The sequence below is a fragment of the Tinamus guttatus genome, unplaced genomic scaffold, assembly GCF_059628265.1.
Source record: "Tinamus guttatus ecotype Peru unplaced genomic scaffold, ASM5962826v1 Tinamus_guttatus_pri_ptg000308l, whole genome shotgun sequence".
Lineage (NCBI taxonomy): Eukaryota > Metazoa > Chordata > Aves > Tinamiformes > Tinamidae > Tinamus > Tinamus guttatus.
The window spans coordinates 2,035,313-2,054,029 of record NW_028288842.1 but is presented as its reverse complement, the minus strand read 5'-3'; the positions used below and the strand labels follow the sequence as shown (position 1 = coordinate 2,054,029).

The 18,717-nt window shown below is 38.9% G+C and overlaps 1 protein-coding gene across 11 annotated transcripts in view; it reads left to right on the top strand.

The window, feature by feature from the left end:
- SOX5 (SRY-box transcription factor 5) overlaps positions 1-18,717 on the top strand; it is a 599,951-nt gene that overhangs the window by 504,145 nt on the left and 77,089 nt on the right. For 7 of the 11 annotated variants that reach the window (XM_088528386.1, XM_088528388.1, XM_088528387.1 and 4 more), the window contains 2 exons: positions 1,607-1,730; positions 12,801-12,886. In XM_088528386.1, the coding sequence (XP_088384512.1) occupies positions 1,607-1,730; positions 12,801-12,886 (210 nt within the window). The remainder of the gene's footprint in view (positions 1-1,606; positions 1,731-12,800; positions 12,887-18,717) is intronic. The other 4 variants (XM_088528391.1, XM_088528390.1, XM_088528385.1 and 1 more) reach the window with 1 other exon arrangement.

Here is an 18,717-nt window from a genome sequence, read left to right as displayed (position 1 = left end):
AGTGGGGACAGAGAAGAAATCACTTTTTTTTTTTTTTTGACTTTATTTTTTTTTCTTTTTTTTTCTCCTGCAATCCGGTTAAACCACATTATGTCTTCTAGCTAGCAGGCTCAGAATAGAAAGGGGAATGCTGAAGTGACAGCAAGTGGATCAGTTCAGTTCAGTGAGCTGCATCTACTGTAGCTTCAGTCCCATCCTTAACCCCCCTGCAAGAAGCTCCCTGAGCAGCGCTGGCGAGCTCCAGCCTTGCAGAGTGCCTCGGACGTGGAAGGGACATCGCACACGCTGAGGTGTCGACAGGTCCTGGCATAAATTAAGAGGTTGTGTTCCCAAATTCCATATTCCTCTGCCCCTTAAGTACTGGGCGAACTGAAATACCTCCTGGTTCTTTTTGTTTTAAAACAAAACGAAGTCAAAAAGCTGCAGCCCAGGAGCTGACACATGTTCTCTTTTGCCAGCTCTGCTGTATTTGCAGTAATGAGCGGAGTAGCATCTTCTTATGCCTCTGGCTAAACAAGTTGGTCTAGCAACACCCTGATTCCCTGTGTTTTTGAAGGCTACGCACCCAAACTTGAATCTGCGATAGTTTATCTGTACCTCTAATGGCTCAGCTTTACAGTGTCCTTACAAATCTTCATAATCTCTCTTAAAGAATGAGTCATTCTCCCTTAACTGACTGATCTCCTAAGAAAAAAAGTTTTACTTGTTACTACAGATATATATATATATATGTGTGTGTATATATATATATATATATATATATATTTAGTTAAGGCCAGCCATTTAACAGTTTAACCTAGCAAGCTATTCATTTCTCTTCTGCATAAAATGCAAAGATGATGTCCATTTGTAGTAATTAAAACCTCTGACAAAACTTGGTAAAAGCGATAGTATTAGCTGTAGCGCCATGGCCAACTTCCAGCGTAGATGACTAATTTTTGCATGTCTTAAGTCCCCTGCAGTATTCACTTACAATATAATATTTTCCATTTCCTGACTTACGCTGCTGCGTGCAAAGCTGAACAGCTAGCACTTCAGCCATAGCGGTATTTTACTTGTGAAAAAAATGTCTAAGCTTTATTTTTTACCCTCTCAGAAACTTCAGTTTTTCGTATGTATGGATATGTGCATGTGTATGGGCAGCAAGATGGTATGGGCTGTGCATATGCTGTGCATTACATATGCACATATTCTTACTTCTGTGTGTGTGTGACTCTTTGGGCGTGTGTTTGGGCTTAGTCTGGGTGGAAGTTACCACTTGAGACTGAAACCTAGCAATATTGTTACACAATACAATAAAACCAGGGGAAAAAAAAGCAATCAAAGAGAGGTGAGGAATTATGGACCGGGGGGTGGGGAGGGAAGACTAATTAATTGGGATACAGGTATGCATTAGTAGAATCTTTTCATTTCTTTTGGATTAATGTAATTCATACGAAGTGCTGTGATAATTAAGATGAGGCTGACTAGGTGATGCTACTGGAACACTCCATTATAGAGGAGCACATTCAGACCTGACCTCTCAGATCAGAAGCGAGAGAGAGCATGTGAGCAGACATTTTCCCCAGAAAAAAATTCCACGTTTGATTTTCCCTCTCCTGTTCAGCAGGTCCAGGGTCAGCTGCCTCCATTAATGATTCCCGTATTCCCTCCAGACCAGCGAACCCTAGCAGCAGCTGCTCAGCAAGGATTCCTTCTTCCTCCTGGTTTCAGCTACAAAGCGGGATGCAGTAAGTCCTGTAGATTTTTTTAGCTGGAAGTGGATATAGAGCAGGATTTCATGCCAGTTTGTATAAAAATATCATCTTGTTTAGCCCAAAGGACAAAATCACTAACTTGCACAGATGACATGAAAATACCGAATTAGTCAGGATCATATGAGAAAAGGTTCTTTGAGAGACAAAGAAGTATCTGTATCGATGTAACAGCAAAACATACCAGATGACAAGTAGATTTCTGCACCTTCTTTCTGGTAGGTCTTTCTGGCAAGTAAACATGCTCATGACCACACATACATACATTTGTCTGAAGAGAAGCTATTTGAAACTTCCAAATGAATTTCAACACTGTTATAAGAAAATATGTTTTTTCCTGAAGCAGCCTGCTTACTGTTTGTGAACTCCGGGTCTATTCTAGTCTCTTTCTTCACACAGAACTCACATTAATCTCAACAGGGGTTCTGCACAGAGATCAAAGATAGCATATGCCTTTCAGTTTGATGGACTAACACAGTCCATGAGTATATTCATAAGAGCATAAGACTAAAAAATACAGCATCTACTTTTTTAGTCTTTGAAAGTATTTATTGTTCTCTACACTCTCCAGATTTTTTGGAAATTCTATTTAAGCCTTCAGTAGGATCTCATGTTCCTGTTAACAAGATGCCAATAAATACAAGTTAAAGATTAATCAAAGAACTTCCTTTCAAGTGGATGGATTGAGCTACAGCATGAATTTCACAGGCTTGGTTTCATGCATTTTTCCTTATCTAATTCTTCTGACATCAGTTTCCTACTGAGTTATCTAGGACATTCTTGTTCTACCATTCTGTCTCTAGTGTGTCTGTTTAGCTTTATTACATCCATGTCAGTGTACCCATCTGTATCATTGACTAACTCATGAATTTATCACTTGTTTTGAGTTACTCAGTCCTTGCTTCTGCAGCAATTTTATAAAATGAGAATGCAAAAAGATTCCTTTAGTTAAACTGGCTTAGCCCACTGTTTCAGATTTCTTTTGGTTTTCTGTAGCATTGCAGATACAGTACTACAGTAAGAACTTCAGTTCCTTTGGCTGCTCATCCCTTTTCCTAATATTTTACAGACCGGGACCACTACTGAAAATTACTGTTCAAAACACTTCCCCTCCCTCGGCAGTTGCAGTGCCAAAGCACGGCCTCATTCAGTTCTTCCAGTGATTTCACACTCATTCCTTCTCGGATGGGAGAAGTAGTGATTCACATTACAGAATGTTTAACTGAAAGCCACATTGAATATGAATGCTACCATAACTGTAGGCCTGGAAAAGGTCAGGAAAGCACCCTATTAGACATATCTGGCAGATTGAATTAGTTCCATGTTAATGCAGTCTGATTTAAATAGAGCTGAGGCTGTTTTTATTTTTTTCCTTCTTTATGAACATTAAACCTAAGACGGTCCTATAGCACCTCACATCCATGAAGTACACATGACATCACATATTTTAGTAACCTTGAAAAAGAAAAAGAAAAAAAGAGCAAAGTTGCTGCTGCTGCTGCTGCTGTTCCTGGCAGTAAGGCTTGGAGTTAGCAACATGCCAAGGTCTAGGACTGAGCAGAAGCCAGTGGAAAAAGACAGCTCTGTTTTTGGTGATTCCCTGGCATGTTTGACTGAATTTGACTGAGAAGCTGAGGGAAAGTGATAAGTAGTCCAAAGGATTTTTTTCTCTTCGCTCACAGTGTGGTATAAACAAAACCTATATGGATTTAGCTACATCTAGAAAGCTTGTAGCAGTGAAAAAACAAGCTGCCTTAACGATGACATGCATACATCAAGTAATATTTTTGACTGGCCATTAAAACGTTTCTTCTACTTTTTACCTGCCCTTCTGCTTATCTGGCCTCTTGGCAAAGACATGGTAGATGGTAAAACAAAGAGGTTTGGATAAATTTTTCTGAAGGACCTGAATGTTTTTGGAGACTAAGACCCCACTTGAAAGTGCCAAGAACACTTTGAGACCTAAGTCTCAAGGATATTTAGTGAACATTTAAACTCTAGGACAGTCAGCTAGCTTAAACAGTGCTAAAGTGGGTATCAGTCTAACACAGTAGCAGAGACCTCTCAGCAGATTAATTTACTCAGCTTCTCCATGTGTTAGATGCCTCTCACAGAGTTTGCTTTGTGGAAGCAGGCCTGACGGTGAACTCCTGAAGATCCCCCAACTTGCATCTTTAGCAGCTTACTAATGTAGGTTTTAAATTTGGTTTATGTGCTTTGTGAAAATGGAACTTCACTTTCTACATCTTCCAGGTCCTTTGGAAAATCTGCCCTTTTTCCTGGACTGCTGGATTTTCAGAATTATTTGGTACAAATGATCCGTAAACTTCCCTAGCGATAATTCTGTTGTTTACTAGATTAAGACCCTGCACATAGAAACAATAAATATCTCCATGGGACAATCCAGTTCCAGTCCCAAATACCTAAGAAGAATGGAAATTTCCATGTACTGTTTCTCAATAAAAGGGAGCTTTGAAAATCTGGAGGGAAAGTGAAAGGGAAGTTGTCATGGCAAATAACCTACATTTTCATTACTAATTAATGCCATGGAGTGCCTTGATTATGGACCCCTGTCTGGAGACACTTCAGAAGGCCCTAATGTTTATACTGTTTGTGCCCTAGCCCTTTGAAAGATCAGATCTCCAAAAACACGTCCCACGTTAAGAAGGGTGCCATCCAGGGCGCTCCAGGTGGATAGACACTTGTGCTCTTAGTGTTGCCTCATGGCTGGATTACCTGCCCTCTTCTGCCTGCAGGCCAAGTAGCTGAAGAGGTACCTGCCTCCAATTGCTCCTCACTGTGCCTCTAACTTCTGACATGTTGGCCAAGCTTCTTGGTTGAGCATTCCCTCCCTTATTTTTGTCCAAAATGGGAAAGCAAAGACCTTCTGTTTAAACTGTTGAAGCTAAGCTGGCTCGTTTTAATGGAAACATGTAGGGGAGTGATTAAACGAGCAGCTTGGTCGCAGTGGTAACCTTTGGCAGGGGACTGCAAGTGGAGATGGTGGCCTCCTCAGCCAGCACAGCTGCGGCTGGAAGAGAATGTGTGATCAAACCTCAGGGTCAGTGAAAGAGGAGAAAAAAAAGGATGAATACCTAGTTTTACTGCTATTTTTGTTTCATTCAGCTTCCATGGTGAAGCTCAACTAAATTATTTAGTGCTTTCTGGTTCAACTGTCCATCTCAGAGCAACAGAAGTCAGATGTTTGTCTTCTAGGGACATCAGAGAGTGTATGTGATAGGATTCCTCAGCTAGCACTTCCCAATGGAATAGTGATTTATCCAGAGGCAGAGTGTGGAAGGGAGGAGTATTACTTTCTCTACACCTATTTCCTCTTTTGATGATTTAACTGTAGATAATACAAGAAGAGTCATCGCAAGTCATAGCAGGAGCCCATTTAAGTGTCTCTGATAGCAGGTAGCTAAAGAAAAATAGAACAGAGCAAAAGTATACCAATACTTTGTCCTATATGCTATGGAAAATTCCAATGGTCAGGGACTCAGAAACTTTCTGACCCAGTGGTCATCTTGGGGTAAGAGCTGCTCTTATTCCTTGTTGAAAAGAGAGGATTGCCTACTTCAATTCCTATGTGATCAGAAATATCCTAGAATGTAATGAAAATGCAACAATATTGATGTTGTCTAATATGTTCACAGCAGTTTATTCACTTATACTTTGCAAAATGTTTTGTGAAATTGCATAAATACAGAGTGCAGGGGTAAATATTTTCCTCATGGCAGATCACGGTCTCTGACTTCTACTTCAGTGTAGTGGATTTCCTTTTCTTTCCTTTTCTTCATAGCAGATCGTGCTTGGGAGTGGTTTGGGTTTTCATTTTGTTTTGTTTTGTTTTTTTTTTTTTTTTTAAACAGATGGTTTGCATTACATAAGGGACAATTTACACAAGTTGACACTTCCCCTTTTTTTCCCTACGGCATATTGTGTAGTGGTAAAGTTGGCAGAGAGAAAGGGAGGAACTTCTATTAGGATTACATTTCTATGTGAAAAAAACGACTCTTGATCTGTAGTTCTAGTTGATTTTTGACCTTCATACCTAGATATAATTGCATGATTGTGTAAAAATTCTAATAGTATTATTTATGACCAAAGCATTTTTTTCCATATTAGAAAAATAAGCAGTATGTGATGTGACTATATTGCCCATGATTAGCAAGAAGAATACTGGTTATCTGTTTGCTAGATATCTGGTTCTCTATTCACAAGTACTATTTCGAATTTAAATATTCTAATTTTTGTGCAAGCCATTTCTTTATAAAGAGATGATGTTTCAGGGCAGGGTGATAACTACTTTAGTGACCTATAGCATGTGCAGCTGTTCAGGCTTAATCCCACTGTCTTCAGTATGCTGGGCTTTAGCAGCAGATGATCTCCCTCCCTTTCAACTGATGTTGAAACCAAACAGAGCCAGATCACTGTATTTCCCAAACAGTAGCAGAACTCTCTTACCCCGAGGTTACGCAGGGTGGCTCAGGTTCTAATTTTTGTGAGCCAGCCGTCCTCAACCCCGCCATTTGCTACTACTGCTATTGCTAGCCCAGCATCACTTGTGGTGCTTGTGGGAGCCTTTACCTGGGTAACGCACCCAACTCGCCGCGTCTTAGCAGTGGCGACTGAAATGTCAGCTCTTCTGAGGCTTGAGGGACTGTTGCCATTGACTTCATTGAAACCAGATTTCACACCAGCTGATGAAGATCTGCCAAGACCACTCTTAGAAATAGAATTTATTTAGAGCTAACTAATATTTGCAAAGTGCTTTTAAAGCATAAAAAATCGTAAGTGACAGAAGAGAAATAGCCTTGTGTTGTGCTCCCTAGACACTGCATAGTTCCACCTCAGAGAGGCTGCTCTTCTCTTTTAGGTGGTGTGATCTTTTTATGAATGCACGTATGCCTGCTTCAGAAAACACGGAAGGGAGAAAGCTGGGATTAATGGTAAATTGGACATTCTTCAACAAATATAACCAGAATGCTCAAAGATAGAATTCTTCCCCGTGCTGCTTCTGAGGCTCTGTGTTTCCGCTCCTGTTTACAATTAACTTTCCCCTAAAAAACACAGAATAGCCCAAGCTTTATAAAGGAGATAGATCCTCCCCATTAATGGTGCTAACTAAGAGCTCTTTAGGAAAGTTGCACGCCACTGCTTCTCTAAGCAATTGGTGAACCCTTTAAAAAAGATATAAAACATTGACTGGCCACTTGTGAAAGAGGTATTTTGTATTGATGGCAACAGTTTTGAGTATGGCTGAAGCTGCTGATTTCCAGGTAGTTTCTTGTTTGGAGGATGGAGAGCAAGAAATTTTGTTACTAAACTGAGATCTGCAAGAAATTGAATTGTATGGCAATATTTAATATTTGCTTTCTTTTTTTTTCATGAAACTGTAGTTACTAATTTTGTACTTCAAAATATTCTGGAAGCGGGACTCCTTCCAAATATATTTTCCATGTTATTCAAAAATTCTCAGGAAAGCTCCTAATTCTAGGTAGATTTTTTTTAACTTGCAGATACCTATGTTATTTTGATGGAATTATGCCAAATTTTAGAAACAAGAACTGTTTTTCTTTGCCCATTCCTTCTCTCCCCTGTGGATAATTTGTTGTAACAAATCATATTGTGTTCCCAGTCAGATGTCATCAACATGGGGTTTTCTGAAAGCACTTTAATCACTATTTCAACCATATCCAATTAAGGGGAAAAAATGTGAATATACAATAGGTACATTGTATGTTTCTTGCATATCAGCTCGTTGCTGCTGGAAATGTTCTAAGTAAAATCAGACATAGAAAGTTATTGATGAAATATCTAATTACCTTATAAAATTGGCAAAAGTATGCAAGGTGAACAAATCGAGCCTAATAAAATTAAAATATGCTGAATTTACTGTTCATCTGTTTTCTGAACAATATTTCCTATGTCCAGCAAAAATGAAACTCTCACTTAATTGGTTCCTCACACAGTACAATAAAATTAATGTTTAGGAGTTAAATACCATAAACTTCCTCAGGGAAATTTGCTGATGTATTTCTGTTTTTTAGTTAGTCACATGTTTCATTGTTTAGTGGCGTAGCATGTGGGCTGTTTTATGATCTTTCCTGTATGCAGTGTCCATGTGTCTGGCTTCTGAAGAGACTGAGTGCTAATTTCTGATTTAACTGTGTCAGCTGTATCAGCTGACAAACAGGTTACTGACAATCACCAAATCACAAGAAAAAATATTGACCCTGCTACGCTTTTATCAGGATGACAAAAATAGGAAGCATTTGTTGTGAGGACCACATACTGGAGTTTCTTTATAAAGATGCTAGTCATCTTTCAGAGCTACTGTTTATGCCGTGGCAAAGCATGAGCATATGACTAAACTCTCATGTTCCCCCCAGGATAAGAAAAGAATAATAGCATTGTGGATAGAAATAGCAAGAATGAGGGAGTTTTGGTAACAACTTTGCCTTTTAGTATACATGAGAATGTGTCACTTCTGTAGTGCTGCACATGCAACAAAAAGCATCAACATCATAAAAAGTAACAGCACAACTATAGACTACTTTCAGCTGAAAGAACCCAAAAATGCACCCCTCAAATCCATATGCTACCTCTCTCAGTAATGCTAATAAATACAAAATAGGAGGAAAAAATAATGGTCCTGTGAGAACAAGCTGATATTTTCAGTTCAGTTTCTAGGCGATAATAGATGTCTGATGGATGTCCTATTGTCCATAGTTGGGCAACCAGATGAAAGTCCTGATTTTTAAAATTCATGAGCATCTAGAAACCTATGTGGAAATCACTGGTTTTCCTTAATTCTCAGTGCTTTTGAAAAAAGTTGCTTATTCAACAGGTATAAAAGAAGATTTGCAGTAATTACAGGATCATAGGGTTTTTGAGGTTGGAAGAGACCTCAGAAGGTCCAGTCCAACCTCTTACTCAAAACAGGGTTGTCTTTGAGATAAGACCAGGCTGCTCAGAACTTTACCCAGTCAGAAGTTTGAAACCTCCAAGGACAGAGACTGCACAACCTCTACTGACTCCTTATTCCAGTGTCTGGCTCTCCGCAGGGGGAAAAGGCTTTTTGTCCAGTCTGATCCTCTCTTATTTTAGTTTATGTCCATTATCTCTTGCCCTGCCTTGCAGTACTACTAAGAATAAGTTGGTCATTTTCTAAGAATAAGAGGTCATCTTCTTGATGACCTTTTCACAGGAACTGTCGGGCTGCTTTTAGATTCCTCCAAAGGCATCTCCTTTACAGATACAGGCTTATTTTTTTTGTATAAAATCCAAAATAAATGAATCCCTTGTAGGTAGAAGGCATGCTATCTGGTCAGGCAGGATTGGATTACTTTTTGGAAGCCACAAATTGTGTCTTCTTCATTCATGGCCAGAAGTTGGAGAACAGTGCCCGTATCTTCCCAGCCTCCTGCTACTCATGTTTTATGTCCACCACCACACCAGGGAACTGCAGGTGGAATGGCAATGAAGAAGAGAATAAATGAATGCTGAGAAGAGATGCTGTGGCTTACCTGTCAATTACCCATCAGCTATGATTATTCATTATAAATGTACTTAAGTAATAAATTGAGTGTAAAATTATTATAGCTTTTCCTAGAGGTTGTCAAAAATAGGGGGGAAGATAATGTAGACTTCCTTTTCATTCACCAGAATCTGCTAGGAGGAAATATTTATTCCTGTGTGTTTTATGAAATTTTGATTAGCACTCTGGTTTGAGAAATTATTATTTAAGAATCTGTTCTTGTTTCATATTCAATACTTTCTTTACACTGTTTTCTTTTTCTCTTCTCCTTCCATGACCTCCAACTTTTTTCACTTTTTTCCTCTGAAAGAGAAGTAGGAGGGAAAAATAAGTTAAAAATGTTGGGAAATAAAACCCCTACTTCTCCTTTTCTGGTTTCATGTTTTTTTAAAGAAGAACATTTCAGGAATAAAAGAGAGTTCTATTGTTTCATATAATCAGGTTCAACTTAAAAATCTTGTCAAAACATTATAATTTAACACTAACGTGTAACTTGATTTATATAGCAGGTAAGACAATTGTGCCAGCTCTGAAGAGCTTGCAGCCTGTCAGGAGACAAGACAAGGCACTAGGGGGATTACACCATGAAGGAGAATAAATGTGATGAGTGACAGGAAAAGGAATACAAAAAATGCCTTAAGAATTTAGGTGAATGGTGCAACACATGTAATGTTAGCTCCTACACTTTCTCTTTTAAATAAGTCCGTTTGTTTTGGTTTTGGGTTTTAACTTATCTCCTATGATAAAGTTTTGCAAAATCCATAAGCGATTTAAGAGCCTCCGTCTGACTCTCACTAGTGTACAAATCATTTGGCATCCACAAGCTTGATAGCTAGTCAGTTGAAAATTAAGATCCTTAACACAGGGTTGATATTTTGTATTTTCGTGCCTGGGACAGGGTGTCAGCTTGGCTCCGTACCACAACTAAGTGTAGTGGAGAAGTGTTTTCAGGGAAGGATCACAGAGATAATTCACATAAAGGATGGTTTAGATATGAATTTACTTAATGAAAAATCCTCATGTAGGCAAGATCTTAGATTATTTTGGGCAAGGATAAAGTTGTAAAGTGAAATGAAAAGAAGTAGTATGGCATAAATTATCAGTAAAGAGATTCTGAGTATGTTTGTGGAAGGTGGACCAAAGGAGGCGTAAAGAAATAAAAAATTGGTCCAGAACTGAGGTTTCTGCCTTGTCTTCTTCCCTCCCTAAGCCATGCCTGGCTCCAGGCATCCTCCTTTGCTCACAATGTGTGCCAGCCCCTCTGATACAGCTCATCCAGGCTGACATGTAGCCTTCACATGCTCTATATCACCAATATATTTTGTATTTCCATATCGTTTTCATGCAGTCAGTCTTGAACAATTCTGTTCTTCAAAATGATGTCTCATGGTAGCTGGAAAGCAGCTATATATTTGAAAAGAATTTGTTGTCTACTGAAATAATTTTTGTCTGTTGTTAAAAGAAGAAGTCCAGCCTCTGACCTGCTTCTAATTCTACCATGTAATAACGACATCTTAAAAAAAGGCAAAATTTCTCTCTGATTTGGTGTTTGTAAGAAAAGTCCACCGATAATAGCAGGTAGTTTGGAATGTAAAAAATAGGCATAAAATGTATCTTTCAGTTTTTGAAAGATTCAGGGACATAAAGCCAGGCCCGTTTGTCCTGTATTAGCAGATTGATACTGACTTTTTTTTAATTGAAGTGTATTACATTTTTCTTTGAGAATTCATTGATATTTTCAGTGGAACAAGCTTGTGAGTAGCTTGAGAAATAGCTGTTTCTAATAACTGTATATCTTGCCGCACATTCCTGAAATGTTCCTAGAGCTTGGGAAAAAAACTTAGCAACTATTTAGATCTAAAAATAAGATATTTACTGATGTGTTCATGAAATAGTTAAGAAATACATTTCCCAGACCGTAGAGTTAACTAAAACTGCTTAGGCAAAACTGTAAGTCCAACATGGGAGTAAATTTAAGGACCGCAGAAAGAGATAACACGATGCAGAGCAGCCGCAAAGAGCAGGTAGGTAGGTATTTACCAGCAGAGACCAAAAGCCTTTGCTAGTGTCTTGAGAGGTGACACTGCCCTCGGCACTACATGACTGCTTGGCCTCCTCATGTATCCAGAGCCTGGTTCCTCCCTTGGGAAGGGCAGTGCAAGAAGTACTGAGTCCCTGGGTTTTAGTCCTAGGTCTTCCACCGACTTGCTGTGTGACCAAGGGCAAGACGCCTTTATAAGCCTCTAGTTGGTAATAACTAATCATGGTAATACTGAATGGCCTGCACTGACTTTTTAGTTTCTATTTTTCCTAATTTCACTCAAAACAGGGCAATAGAGGAGGAAAACTTTTAGTTTACCTGCCTAGTGAAAGACATAGCAACATTTACCTAGATGGTCCTCACACCATGTTCTCTCTTTACCGTAGTTTCAGGGTAAGTAGCTTTTCTGATGCTACGGTAGTTCTGCCATTTCCTTAGGGAAAGGCTCTAGTGATCCTTATTTACTGAGTGGAAAGTGTTCAAATGTTTTATCATTTGGAGAAGGAATATAATATGTGGGGAAGGAACATATGATGGGAGTATATAGGAATATATAATATGTGCAGCAGTTTCTTGTTAATGTTTTGCTCGTTTTCTTAACAGCTTTGCTGGTGGGACAGTGAGAAGTTTATTTCAGCAAGTCAGATATGTAAGGGACCAAAAGTGTTTTCTTCATACGATTAAAACTTGCCAATCTCCATGTTGATTTTTGCCATTTCAGATAAATTTCCTTTAGAAATGCCTGCAACTTTTCCTTCAACTTTTACTAGATCCCTTTATCTCCTTCAGCACAATGCAGTTCTTACTAAAATTGAAATAGTTTTTTCTCAGAAGCAGAACTGAATCACAAGTCATGGAGTTCAGGGATTTCTGAAGCCTTTATCTGATTTACTTAACCTCACATGCTTTTCCCTGTTAGAGGATCAAACCCCCAAACTATAAAGCAAGATTTTTTTTTCTACGCTCAAAACGAGTAGTTGAGGGAGTGCCATTTTTGATCTGCATGAGGCTCAGTTTACTAACAACCATCTGAGTTTGGTTAACTTCATATTCTGGACAGGCTTGTAAATTTGTCCCTTCTAGTGCTGTGATCTTATCAAGGTACTGTTTTCTGTTTCTTCTCCTCCACCCCCATCTTCTTTCTTTTCTTTCCCCCCCACCTATTTTGTTTTTTTGTGAAGTGCAGCCTTCTGATCAATGTGCACTTTTTTTTTCCATTTCCCTAAATACATCATGAAAAAGGATGAGGTTTCCGCCTTAATTGCTTGTGCCTTTTATTCACATTCCTCTCTCAGCCAGAATTGTGAAAAGAGTGTTAGTAAAAGGCTGCACAATAGCGCTTTTCATTAGGCCTCAACAAGGCACACAAAAGCAGGCTTTTGGAAGGAGTGAATGCAGGACTTTAATTTGCAGGTGGAGAGTAGATAAAAGGTGCTGACGCCTCTATTATTCTCTTACTTAGGTGACCCTTACCCTGTTCAGCTGATCCCTACTACCATGGCAGCTGCTGCCGCAGCAACACCAGGCTTAGGCCCACTCCAACTGCAGGTAAGTCCGAAAACAATGCCGGGGAAGCAAAGGTTAAGTAAATATGGAAAACCCATTTCTCCTCCAGTTAAACACAAGGCAGTTAACAGGTTTTTTGGTCTAGCCTCGCCATATAAAATTTGCATCTGAAGTAAAATAGATGGCAAACTGTATTCATTCTTTTTCTTTTCTTACCTTCAGGGAACTTCAAAAATATTTCTATATTTATGTTGTTAGTTTAACTATTTATTTTGGGGTTTGTGCTTTGAATTTCAGTAGGCCAAAATGTTTGCTTTGCTTTTCCATTACAATGTTCTGACACAGGTTGTAAAGAGTGGCTAAGTGTAAACCAGCAAGAGCAAACACATTGCAAGACAGAAGAGCTCTGTCCTGACAAGCACTTTTAAACTGCTTAAAAGTCGCTTAACATGATTATGTCCTTATAGGCTGTAAGCTCTTCAGAGCAATGACTGGCCCCTCCTGCGGTGATTTATGGTATGTGGCACATTTTAGGCCCTGCTGTAGAGCAGATAATTAGTGATTATACTAATTTAACACGTGCAATTACAAAACAGGTGGAAGAGTGCTAGAGAACCTCTCCTCAGCCATGCCTAAGAATCAGCCTCATAGCTTCCAGTAGCCTGATTAAAGCTCCCAATGTAGTTCTAAATTCTGTGGAAGTTAGGATGTTGTCAGTGGGCCTTAGTCACTGTGTGGCAATTGGTCCTCAGGTCTTTGGCGTCAGACCCCAAACCCATGAGAAAGTACTGGACTTCAGAAATCTTCATGTATGTTTAGCTACTAACATGAACTTGGGTAAAAGTAGGTAGGTAAGGTAAGTTCCAAATCATCTCTAGTTGTCTAAAAAGTGACACTTTCCTTTAAGACCAAGCAAAGAAAAACCCCACAACCAAACCCTCAGTTGCTAATTTGCCTCCTCGCCCCTTATTGTTTGCCACTCACGTGGAACCCAGAGCAGTTTACCTGCTTGGAAATGCCCAGCATTTCTAAGCAGCACATGTGAGACACATTCTCGGACTTGCTTTGGCCAGCATCAGTATGATTGGCCTGCACATGAGAGCGTGGGACACAATTCTGAGGAAAATTTTCTCTTTTTTCTTTTTTTTTTTATTAAACACAGCTAGCGGAAGTTAGCTGAGTTTCACCAAAATAGCTGCCAGTGCGTAAGCTGACACATTCCATGCACCGCAGAGGTTAATACATTCATTCCTATTGTGCCTTTGTATGAAAAGCTGCACTGTCTGTGTAGTTTCTGGTTCTGAGAGTTACAAATGCCACAGGCAGCTTAAGAATCATGGGAGCCATAAAAGTCATTGCTCTGAAATGATTTTTGAGGAGTAACGTCAGTATTGATAAAGTGCTTATAATAGCTAAACACACATGAACACACACATGGAAGAAAGAGAGGAAAAAGGAAAACCAAAATACGAGCTATTTAGAAATGAGAAAATAGACAGTCGACTATAATTCTGCTTATTTAAGCAACCATTGAAGCTAGTCGTAAAATAATTCATCAGTGCTCCAGTAAGTTAGGAGTTTTCCTTTCATTTCATGACCAAGTTTGGGCCGTATCTTTAACAAGTGTTCGACTGAAGTGTTTTGATTAAATTGGGCATTGTAAAAGTGATAGTTTCCTTAAAAAAATGTGGCCTTTTTGCAAATCTGATTGACTTTTTAAGAATCTTAAGATGAAGAATTTGAAAAACTGAAAGGTTTTTCACATTTCTGTGGAAAAAGGAAAGTAAAAAGGGGAGTATTGTACAAGTTCCCCTATTTTGTTTTGCTTATGTATCTTTTAGCCTGGACTTGGAAGGGGGAGTTTGGCGTCTGGTCAGTGGGATTAACTCCATAGGCTCCTTCAGATCTTTCAGTCTTGATCTCTAAGCATATGTATATGCTAGGAAAAAAAAAAGTTCTGTTCCCTCATGCCTAACAGTGATTTCAGTTATCAGCATAACCTGTCTAGTGTAAACTGGACAGGCCCCTGCTTTGTGGGGCTGTGTGAAAGAGTGCAGTAACCTTTGCAAAAGGGTTTTGGTATAGTGTTCAAGCTGGACTCATACGTGCATGAATGGGATTGAGTGTGGGGGGAGTCAAGGGAGAGATCGTTTTGACCTCACTTGGTAAGACTTGGTGGCTGTGTAGCCTTTATAGACTCTTTCCAGGGAGGAGCTCTTCTTACTTCAGAAATTCATCTAGGCCGTGTGTAACCACAGCGTTCCCTACACAGCCTCTGTGCTCCGCCATCAAACAGCAGAAGGTCACAAAAATACAACATTCCTTCTTTTCTTCTTTTTCCATACTCCCTATCACTCATCTTTGAGACTTTGTATACTAAAAGCAGTTGTGTTCCAGGAAGATCAAAGAAGCTGACAAGATGTTCGGTTTGTCGCTCCCGGCAGAATTTGGAACTCAACATTATCTTAGTGAAGACAAAGCCAAGGATTTTTTTTTTTTTGGTTTGTTTGTATAGCGATAAACATGCCATTGTTATTTCATTATGGAATTTTAAGTCAGGGCATGGCTTTTGTAGTGCATTTTGAGATCAACAGGAAGTGCTTTTCTATCCCTGACTGTCCGAACTGAATTTTCCTTTGGTAAATGAAGTGCACACTGTATTTGCAGAAAAACGTGCTATTGTTTTCCTGTGGCAAAGATACCCTTTGTCAATGAAAACGTAATCTCTGTTTTGAAATGCCCTGTTGATTCCCACTGACAGGTTCATAATCTGAAGCTCTCCACTTCTCTCCCTGCCTTTGAGTCCCCACTGGGATATACAGATGCTGTCATCTGATATCTGCCACAATTAGCTATACGTGATTGCCTTTATTTCCAGTATCCACAGAGAGACTAATGGCTCAATGAGAATGGAAACTAAAACTTACATAACAATGTCTGGAAAGAAGTAGATGGATGGGGCCGTGCTGGAAAAGCTGGAATTAACATGTTGCATGCTTGAACCTGCTCTGTGTATAAAGAGCTATTTGTTATCCCTCCGTATTCATTTGTATTTGCATTTACTAACGAAAATGTAATTACTTTTTTTTTTTTTTTTAAACCTTCTTCTGTTAGTGTTAGCATTCGGGCCTAAACTCTATGGTGTCACTTTAAAGTACACTCTCATTTCAGCAAAATCCCTCTTGGTTAGCAGGTGAGATTCTTGCACTGATTTTTTTCCCCCCATAAATTTCCTTTGGCCTTGTTCTTCAGAAGTGATGCAGCACGGTGATTCTGTTTGAAATGAATAAGAGCAAAACTGAACAGAGCCCTGCAAGAGTGTTTTATTAAATAAGGCTGATGAATTGCAAGTTCTGCCTTATGCCTTATCCGAGCACAACATTTTCCTAGATATCTTCGCAAATGAGGGAATTAAATTCCTCTGTCTTGTAGATGAGTACTCAAAGCTGCCCTGGAAAAAGTTTTACACAAAGTAAATATTAAGTTGGTACTGAAGTGATTATTCTAATACCAGTCGTCTTAGGCCCATCTAATGGGAAATAGATGGTTCCAGAAACCTGGGCAGATTCAGTGTAAAACAGGATCTGGTGGTTTCTTTACTGAGAAAAATAACCTCTAAGTGCTTACTGAGTGTTGCAAGACAACAGACCTGATCAGCTAATCTAAAAACTGAGACACAAATTTGTGCTACTGCCAACGCAAAAGGTTCAGATTTCCCACATCGGTTGTTTGATAACCAAATAATGACAAGGACTGATTAATTGGCAGTAATACAAATGCCGTATATACCCATAGCTATTTTGAAAGATGAAGCTGGATACGTAAAGACAGCTGCCCGTGTAGTGTTACCGTGTGGACATTTTGTGTTCTTTCAAAACAATAGAGCAATCTGATGTAATACAGACTTCCTGCAGACATCTGCTCTCGAGGAAAAACACACCAAAAAAGTTTTGAGTGCTCATGTGCAAGCTTTGCTTCCTCTTCATCTTAGCGTGAAACAGGGCATCATACTTTTTTGGTGGTTACATTCAACATTACAGTTAAGACTGTTATTACACAGGTGTGTATGAGTATTTTAGCTGGTTTTAACCAAGTTTTCTAACTGGTTTCCCAATTCTGAAGACCATTCATTTGAAGAATCTCTTTGCCTGTTTTTGTAACGGTGCTAAGCAGTGTGCATCTGGATAAAGAATGCTGCCTTTTTTTTTTTTTCACTGCACTTTCTTTGTTAAGTACTTGGACACATTCTTTATTAATACTACTCTTATTACTAGAATACTTCAACTTTCATTTGAAATCTTACTGATGGTGGAACTTGCCGTCCATCTTGGAGATGGCTGTCCGTTTTTAGGAATTAAGTGCCAAGGACATTTTTTAATGTGTTCATTTATACTTATCTCTGATTTCTTCCTATAATCTTTAGATATAACCAGTTTTGACCAAAGTAAGTAGTTGCTTTCCAGTGTTACAACACCTCAAAGCCAGGAAAGAGGACTCTGAAATATGCATGGTCACTGTAGTGATGACTATGGTTCTTGGTATGCCAACTTGCCAGAGCTGAAAAGACATTTGAGTTATTGCTGATTGAGAAGAAAAGTGCAAGATCCAGGCGTTGCCTCTACACGTTGTAGGCAGTACTTTATCCATTATCCAGTCTACATTTCTTGCTATTATCTGCAGTCTGCGTTCATGACTTCTTTGGGATATTAACGTTCCCAGTCCCTTGCTTACAAGATGATGAGCCATTTCTTAGAACTGCAAGATTATTCTTTCTATTTGCCATGTAGTGTCTACCTTTAAATACCATCTAAGCCAGTTTTTCAACACTAAGAATCAGTCTCCTTTCAGTGTTTGCTTTTCTGCTTTACCTGTTCTCATTAACAGGACTCTGGCTTAATTTGTAGGGAAAGAATCATTAGTGCAGAGTTTGATTACAATATTATAAAATTCATGCAATCCACTTAAGCATAAGAAAAGGTAGAATTAGGTTTTAACTGCATGCACATCTGGAAAAAAAACCTGCTAAGTATATGAAAAGCAACATTTCTCATTAGCATAACCAAAGGAAGGCACTTGTCCATCTGTCATTAGCTCAGTGTATTGCTATGCTGTTTCCGATGACCATTGCAAATAATGATAATAATAGGAGTAATAAAACAACATAATAGGTATAATTTTTGTTGGATGCCCTTTTAAATAGATGTAAGAAGTGTTGTATTCATGCAGATTCTATTTTCCCTGCTTCTATCTTCAATTTATTTCTGTCTTTGTAAGCGAATATGCTGGCTACAAGATGTTTGCCACCTGTTCTGTAAGTGAGTAGCCAAGATGGCCATTTTAAAAGAGATTACTGAAGATCAAGACCCACTTGTTCAGCTAGAGCAATGGAGCACAGTTCTCTTTCTTTATATAAGAGAAGCTACAGCCATCTGAACTGGGTAAAGATCTCCATGTGGTGTGAGTGAAGTTGTCTTCCGAAATGCGATGGAAAAGACTTAGCACTAAGTCTTAGTAACCATTTTAAAATAATCGTTCAATGGCGGTAGCAAACCTTAGTTTCAAAGAGGTCATTGATTGCCAAGGGAAGTTTTGAGCAAGTTCCATGTTTTTAAATGGAAGAAGTTTCTCCAGATTAACTCAAAAGCAAGCTTCAAAACACTGGGGTAAAACCACTCCTCACTTTCAAGATACCTGCTGAGAGCCAGAGACTGTGATAGATTGTGTGAAAACATGAACCACAAAACGTATCAGCTCAAATAAATCTTGTTCATGGTAGAGAAATGTACTTTGTAGTTGATGACTAAGTAGCTTATGCTTGCCTTTGATATCAACTTAAACCATTTTATAGGTATGCTTAATATATTCTATCAAAA